General features: G+C 41.8%; 1 protein-coding gene across 1 annotated transcript; it reads left to right on the plus strand.

Moving 5' to 3' along the window:
- Positions 1-297: 297 nt before the first annotated feature.
- On the plus strand, positions 298-6,910 carry LOC131237798 (U-box domain-containing protein 2-like). Its single transcript, XM_058235792.1, has 2 exons — positions 298-671; positions 5,539-6,910. Exons 1-2 carry the CDS (start codon positions 391-393, stop codon positions 6,389-6,391), a joined length of 1,134 nt encoding a protein of 377 aa, XP_058091775.1. The 5' UTR covers positions 298-390; the 3' UTR covers positions 6,392-6,910.
- Positions 6,911-8,459: the final 1,549 nt, after the last annotated feature.

Raw genomic sequence — 8,459 nt, forward strand, 5'->3', positions numbered from 1 at the left:
CAACAAACATGTGTCCAAAAATCAGAGGATAGGATTTCTCAACCAACTTGATTTTGGGCCACTGAATTAGAGACGGTGTATTTTCTAATATAGACGGTTTGATTTGAGTTAATTTTTTCAACCTGTACAATTTGTGATTGCCTGCGCATAGAGCGCCATCCCCTGCCAGAGTATCGAAAGCTCCCTCGTTACGTATTTTATCACCGTCATCACTCCACTACTTTCTCCCGTGTAATCGTAACGGAAAATGAAACGCCGTTAACTTCAACGTAAAACCACAAGCCATAACGAACGGATTGTTCTCCTGTAGTGAAAAGAACAAAACAAAACAGAAATCTCTCTGTCTGTCTCTGTTCGTCGAGGGAGAGAGAGAGAGAGAGAGAGTGAGAGATGGCGTCGTTGTGTCAGATTTCTAGCGACGAAGCCGGCGAGCATTGCGTCAGACTTCCGGCAGCCGTCGATCAGACCATCGACCTCGTCCAGTCAGACGACCCTGACTCTAAAATCCATGCGGCGAAAGAGATCCGGCGGCTGACAAAAACCTCATCCAAGCACCGTCGCCACTTCTCCGGCGCCATCGGATCGCTCGTCTCGATGCTGCAATCTGACGGCTTGGATTGCAAGGAATCGGCGATCCTCGCACTTCTCAATCTCTCCGTAAAAGACGAAAGGTCCGATTTTTATATATATATTTTAAAATTCTCATCCGTTATTCTTCTTCACTCTTCAACCCTACACAAGCTCGTAGTTATTCGGAAATCCAGACCGTCCAATTCACTAACCCCATAGTTGATAGAGCATACAACAGAAATTACACTAATCAGTTGATACTCGCAATCTGATTATGTCCTTGGAATCAGGACCACTGAATGTTTTATTTTTAACCATTCATTTAATCTCCATCAATTAGACCGTTTGGATTGCTTGATCCGTGCGATTTTAGAAATAGGCTCCATCCGCGATGTTCCCCACCGTTTGGATGGTTGGGATCGTTGAACACGAGTGCCGCATATGAGGATGAGTCATCACAGGAGTCTAGGCCGATATGGGAGTTCTGAATTGGGGCATTTGAGTAGAGGAAATATACTATGCTCGGCCGAACAAGACGGCGTTCTTTGTTCAGACACCCATTTTACAGGTGGGCCCGACTTCTTTGTGATTCGTACCGTTATTTTGGTGGTCACATCATAAATGGATCATGCGTCATTTGGTGGCCACCTTTAAGTCTGGTGAACTTTCCTGTCTATGATGAACGTGGACCGTTGGATAGACCGGCTGCTCTCGTGCTGTGAATTGGACTGGATAGATTTGCCGCCAGAGAAAATCTGTTGTGCCGTGCTGATCGGTGATGGGGGTCATCAGATGAACGGTCTGGATCACTTGAATGTGCGCCCTGCATTACAGTTGCCGGCCCGAGTATCATATGTTCCCTCTTTTTGTCAGTGAAAGTTTTGAATTCTTGGAGTCTTTTTAAATTGTTGCTTTTCTTTGAAGTGAAGAATGTTCTTTAGTTTGAATGCTACTCTTCCTTTCTCTGCTTTTTTAGTCTAATCTTTTTCTTTTTCTTTCTTTCTTTATTTTATTATTAATTTTTTAATTTTAGCTTAAAGTGTGTTTAGTTGTACCAAATTTCATGAAAATCTGCATCAAATTAAACTGATTAGTCATGAAATTTCATGGTATCTGCTGCAACCAAACTCACGCTCAAGGCCTGAATTGGGTATTTGAATATCTTTCCTGAATTCATTTGTGGAACTTTGTAATGGAGAAGCTGAAGAACTATGAAACAGGTGGAAGATATTCGAAAATTTGTGAAATGGAGGTAATTTTCGAGTTGGGTAAATTGTGTTAGATTAGATGTATCAATGATGCTCAATTAATAGTAAAGAGAGGCCCATCTTTTCGTAATGTATGCCATTGATCTGGTGGGCCTCGTGATGGGGATTAGCCATTCCCCAATATTTCTACCCAGTTGGTGGCTTTCTAATGGATGGCTGCAACTGATTGTCCAAATTCATCTGGGAGTTTTTTTGACAGTTAGGATCATCCAATGGGGCGTCTCTATCCATATGAACAGTTTAGAACACCAGAAGTCACACTTACGTTTATAGTTTGTTAGGCTGAGCAAATTGCTCAATCGACTATAATATATCTGCTATTAGATCAATGGGTACTTTGCAGTTAGCATCATATGAATTGGATCAGTTTGGGTGAATTATGATAGATTCTATTATTATAATCAAAATGAGTAGAGCAGCTCAGAATTCAATATGCAAAATGCAATCTTTTTACTTTTTCTTTTTCTAGAAAAACTTTGATACTCTAGCAATGTGATGGATGATGTGCAGGCACTCAGAAGTACTCATAAATTGCACACATGCAATACAACAAATTAAATTGTCCACATTATGGTACCCAATGTAGATTTATCATGAACAAAAAATTAAGTTTATTTGATTATCTGACTATTGGATTGGTGGACATTTAATTGATGGTTAAAACTGAAAAATACCCAATGGTCATATTTTCACTAAGTAGTGTCTACAAATCAGAGGTTAGGATTGCTCAACCAATCTGATCTTGGGATTATTATTTTCAGACAACGGGCTACACAATCTAGTCAGTTTTATTTGAATTTCCAGTTCCTATTGCCAGTTTGTCTTTGTTCTGTTCTCTGCTCTTTCCTTCATCTGTTTTCAATAATGATATCAGCCTTATACTTCTCTGGAAACAGAATGATGTTGAGAGTGGACTGGAGAGATTGAGAATGTTGTTGCCCATAGAATTCAAATGGGGTGGAAGAAATGGAGATGTGCCTCTGGAGTTTTATGCGATTGTCATGTACCACTCAATCTGCAAGAGAAATTTTGTAGGGTGGCTATAAGACCAGCCATGCATTATGGGTCAGAATGTGGGGCAGATGAGAAACAACATGTTCATAGGATGGGTGTAGCTGAAATGAGGATGTTGAGATGGATGAGTGGGGATGGAATTAGAAATGATTTGCATCCAAGGGAATTTAGGAGTAGCAACTATAGGTAATAAGATGAGGGAAACTAGATTTAGATGGTTTGGTCATGTGCAATGGAGACCAACACTTGCACTGGTTAGAAGTAAGTTGGTTAAAGTTGAGGGTTCTATAAGGGCAGGGGAAGGCCCAAAAAGAAGCGGGTGAAGGTAGTAAGAAAAGACTTGATGACTTATGGTCTAATTGAAGTTATGGCCGTTGATAGAGTGGAATGGCGTAAAAGGATTCATGTAGCCAACCCCAATTAGTTGGGATAAGTCTCTTAGATGATGATGATGATGATGACAACTTTGCAGGGAACCAATGGTGAACTATACTCTGGAAATGTTCGGTTCCATGTTCCTATAAACAAGAGATGATCTATCCATGAAAAAAAATCAGCTATTTAGATTTCATCCATGGTGCCGAAGGCTGCAGCTTCAGAGACAACAAGAAAGCGAATACTGTGATAATCGTTGAAAAGCTTATATTTACAAGGAGCTTCTAATGGATATATGGCAAGCACCTCATGTGGCTAACACTGAAATAGCCATGCTCTCTTGCCTATACTTCAGTTTGTGTTAGAAGCTGTTAGTTTGGGAAGAGACCCTGCCAGAAATTGTTGAAGTGATTGTATGGGTTTTTCATTGTAGTTATTCATGACTTCCCATGTTCTTTGTATTTCATGTGTTGCTGAGATTAATCACATGTTGAGACCATGTCGGCATGCAGTATAAGGTGAGCCTGCACCTGGAGGGCCACCATCATGCACCTGTTTTCTCTGATTGTAGCAATGTAAGCAAGCCAAGGCTGCTGGCTAGATTATGAGTCTCCTTGATGGTAGCTCATGTTGCGCAGCACGCCAATAACGCAGTGAACTGAGATCCAATCTCTGGTCTCACCTACAAACGATACACTGGAAGAAATATAAACTAGAAGAAAAATCAAAGTATTTCAAACAAACCACAAGTTAAGATATACGTGGAAAAACCCCAACAAGGGTAAAAAACCACGGATGCAAACTTTCACTATGAAGAAAAACGAAGATTACAAGGCAATATACTAATATCTCCCTTGGAAGTACATAAAAAACCATTTGCCCACACTTTAGAATTATTTCTCATACCCTAGAAAAGCCCTAGGGACACCTATTTATAGTTTTGGCAACTTCTATTTCGCACATCTGCGAAAACCGACTCAAAAATCCGCAGTCCGCATCAAATCCGGAAACGAATCTGCGTAACCTCGACTAGTCGAGCATGGGCCACGACCGGTCGAGCACCTCGGAACCCAAAAACTGATGTTCGCTGGACTTTAAGTCAAGCCAGTCCACGACCGGTCGAGCAGGGCACTCGATCCGTCGAGCGGCCCCAGATGTGGCTCCACATCTCAACAGCTCATGCGTGCCTTGTAGTATACCTCATCATGAATAAGTGATTAGTGCAACTAAAATGATGATTTTACATGGGATTTGGAGGTTAATCAGTCGACAATCCACCTAATTTAGCATAGAACGCCCAGGAAAATCCTATCCATGTCTGATAGAAAGAGGGGTTGAAGTTGTGAATAGAAAATTGGACACCATTTAGCATTTCACATTTAGAATCTATGAATTTGAAATTTCTTGAGCAGTTACCTGCTTTGCTTATTCCTTCTTTCTGTATGTGTTCCAAGTAGTATTAGGATTTTTGTTTGTTAGCCTACATATGATCTGCGGTAACTAAGAGTTTGCTTGATTTAATTACTTGAATTAACAATAGTTTGAGGTTGCTGAGCAGTTTCTAATTTATGGCGTGTTTGGATGCTCCAGAATTGCAATGATCCCATTTGATATATAAGAAATGACAACAGCAGGGGTGGTGTGATTTTAATCAATAAGGGCAATCAAATCCCTAATTGCAATTCTGTGCACCTTGAGTTGAATGTATAGCTATCTTAATTGCATTTTGGGTCTGGGCCTCATTTAGAATACAGTGAGGATCACCCAACTTTTAGTCATTTACATTTAATTCAATTGATATTTTGCACTTAAATTCAATTGAGCATCCAAACACACCCTTAGCTTCTGCAATTTTTTACAGTTTGGGCTGATTTCATTTTACTTGTTTATATGCAATCCTGTTAGGATTATGGCATTAAAAAGGCATTAATGGTGATTTCTGTTTGCAAGATCTCAATCTATAATGGACCAAATGGAAGGCTGAGATTGAATCTTGTTGCTCAAAATGGATAGCCATTCATCCCCTGGCCACAGTTCAAACATACATCTCTGGACCTTTGCATGGGAACCCTCGATTGCCTATGTAATCTGGTTCTATGAACCAGGAAAAGAAACAAGTAAGACATTTGCAAACCTTGAACTGTTAGATCGGTCGAAGAGTGATCTGATTGCAATGTTGGTTTACATCCATGATTGTAAGCATATCTGACGGGTCCAATCAAAGCTCTCGTTCTTTTGAAATCTCAGTCTCAATGTAACCATTTTGTAAAGCCGGCTTCATCAACCTTCATTGTAATCTTTTGTTTCGCAGGAATAAAATTGAAATCATAGATGCTGGTGCACTCGAACCGCTGATCAGTTTTCTAAGATTACCGAATTCGAATTTGCGAGAATATGCAACTGCTGCTTTGCTCACTCTCTCTGCTTCTGTCATCAACAAGCCGACCATCAGCACCTCAGGTGCCATCCCTCTCCTCGTCGAGGTCCTTAAAGACGGAAACCCACAATCCAAGGTCGACGCCCTGATGGCTCTTTACAATCTCTCCACTCTCTATAACAATCTCACCACCATTCTCACAGCTGGTGCTGTCTCGCCTCTAATCAACTTGCTGAAGAGATGCAAGAAATCTTCAAAAACAGCAGAAAAATGCAGCGCTCTATTGGAATCCTTGTTGGGTTTTGACGAGGGAAGGACTGCATTGATGGCTGAGGAAGGCGGAGTGCTGACAGTGGTCGAAGTTCTCGAAGATGGGTCACTCCAAAGTCGAGAACACGCAGTTGGGGCCCTTTTAACAATGTGTGAGAGTGATCGATGTAGATACAGAGAAGCAATTCTAAAAGAAGGAGCTATTCCTGGCCTGCTTGAGCTCACCGTCCAAGGCACACGCAAGTCTCAATCCAAAGCACACGCACTCTTGCAGCTACTGAGAGACTCTCCATGCCCAAGATCAGAACTAGAGGCCGACACTCTAGAGAACATTGTTAGCAACATAGTTTTGCAGATCGACGGTGAGGATCGGTGTGGGAAGGCGAAGAAGATGCTGGCTGAGATGGTTCAAGTTAGTATGGAGCGGAGCTTGTCGCATTTGCAGCAGAGGGCTATGGTGTGCACCACAACTGATGTGCCTCATGCTAAATGTCCCACCGAAGTCCCTTCTAAATGACTGCTGGATTGAACATTTGCTTGGCCATGTTGGATGGAGTTTCTAGTTGTGCTCACATCACCATTGTTTGTAATTTATCTATTTTCATCAGATGGCTAGGATAGGATAATCTGATAAAAGAGATATGAGAACATTGCCATCCATTGATGGGGCTCGACCGACCAACGGCTTAGATAATGGAAGGTGGGACTCGCTTGTACCATTGTCAGATAGAAAAACATCAATTCAGCTTCATATTATATCTTAGTGTATGTTTTACTGAGTTTGGGAGAGCGGTTTTCGACGGAATCATATGAGATTAGAGGATCGTAGTCCAGGCAACAACGACGGTACCAGGTAACTGGTAAGTATGTGTATACATGTGTGTTTTTTCTTTGGGTGGTTTTGTAAAATAAGCTGTAGCTGTTCTTGTTCAGTCAGTTAAAATCTCATGCATTGGCCTTTGAAATTCAAATGTGGAAGATGGTTGTGTTGTACAGAACATCTATGAGGAATGGGAATTCAGCTTTGCTTGTTTAATGGAGTTTTGATTTGAATTGGACTGACTTGTGTCTGGTACAGACTGTTTGGGTCATGTTATCTTAGATCAGCTATCTAGGTTGCCGCTATCAAATAGAGGTGTCAATGGGCCAGGGCAGGCCTGAAAAATCAGAATTTTAATTAGGCCCAGCTCGAAACAGTTCAAAATCCAGGCGGGGACCCGGACCATTGACAGCCCTACTATCAAAACCTTAGAACACACCAGAAAGAGAGTGACACATGCGCTGCCTGTTGGGAGTTTAAGATGGATGGTGGCACATGTAGCATTTATGATGCAGGTGTATAAGGACACATGTAGCATATGTTGGGCTCTTGAAGATTGATGGTGTGCTACACTGGGCTCTTGAAGATTGATGGTCAGTACATGTGACACATGTAGACCTCAGCCCGGTTCAAGCCTGCCGTGGGCCTAGTAGAGCCCTAAGCCCAACCCAAAAAATTACAAAAACCCTATTTCCCAAATGAATGTTCCTAATCTATCCATTGATTGAATGGGCCACATGTAGAAAGAAATAATCATTTTAGAGGAATGAAACTAACGATCTACATTCAAGATCGATTGCCTAACTGAGGATTGAAATGGCATATACATGAGGTATAACAAACATTTATATAAACTCGGGTTGGGTCAAGCAAAAATGACATAAGCCCAAACCTGACCCGAAAATTGATAGGACCATGCATGCTACACCCAAGTCCAGTCCACAGGCCAAGCTAGTAGGTCCAAGCCCAGCTCAAAGCCAGGTCAAGCTTGTTGGGTTGGGCAGGTTACCCATACATAACACGATGGACGACTAAAACTAAGGCTGGCTAGCCCGTCGTTCTGGCTTGGGCTGCTTCAGGCCGGGCTGGGCAGAAATACTAGACTTGAGGGGTTGGACCAGGCCTAAAATTTTAAACCCGTTTATTAATACGGCTGGGGTCAGGCTGTGTATAAGAGCCCATCAGCCCGGCCCATTTGTAAATTCAAGTGCAATTTTGTGGGCTGATCTGGTGATTTCCGCAGGCATTATAGACATGGCCCATTGAAAAATGCAAACAGATCCTAAAAACAGGATTTTGAGTGTGATCGGGCAGAAAGGTTGAACAAGTTACAGGTTTCGAGTTTAGATGAGTACGTGCGAATGAGATGGAGGGTTCAACAATTGATATTGCGGGCCCCACTGAGGATAGGCCACTGCATTGATAACTTCCACAATGGAAAAATCCAAAGCCTTAAATACAAATTCATATTTATGGGGAAGATGCAGCAACAATTCACATTAACCAACAAAAAGGCCAAAATTCATACGGTTAAGATCTTCTTATCTCGAGATTTTTGTGACAACATAAATGTTCACTTTCATGCATAAACATAAAAAGGATTACCCATTAGGGGTGCACATCGAACCAGTAGAACCGTGAAACCGGACCAGAACCGACCAAACGGTCCAGTTCTAGAGTGCATTGGTTCCGGTTCCGGTTCCAAAAATCAAAGAACCCATTGCATCGGTTTGGTTCTCGGTTTGGGGGTATGTAGAACCGAACC

This window comes from Magnolia sinica, chromosome 2, assembly GCF_029962835.1.
Source record: "Magnolia sinica isolate HGM2019 chromosome 2, MsV1, whole genome shotgun sequence".
Classification (NCBI taxonomy): domain Eukaryota; kingdom Viridiplantae; phylum Streptophyta; class Magnoliopsida; order Magnoliales; family Magnoliaceae; genus Magnolia; species Magnolia sinica.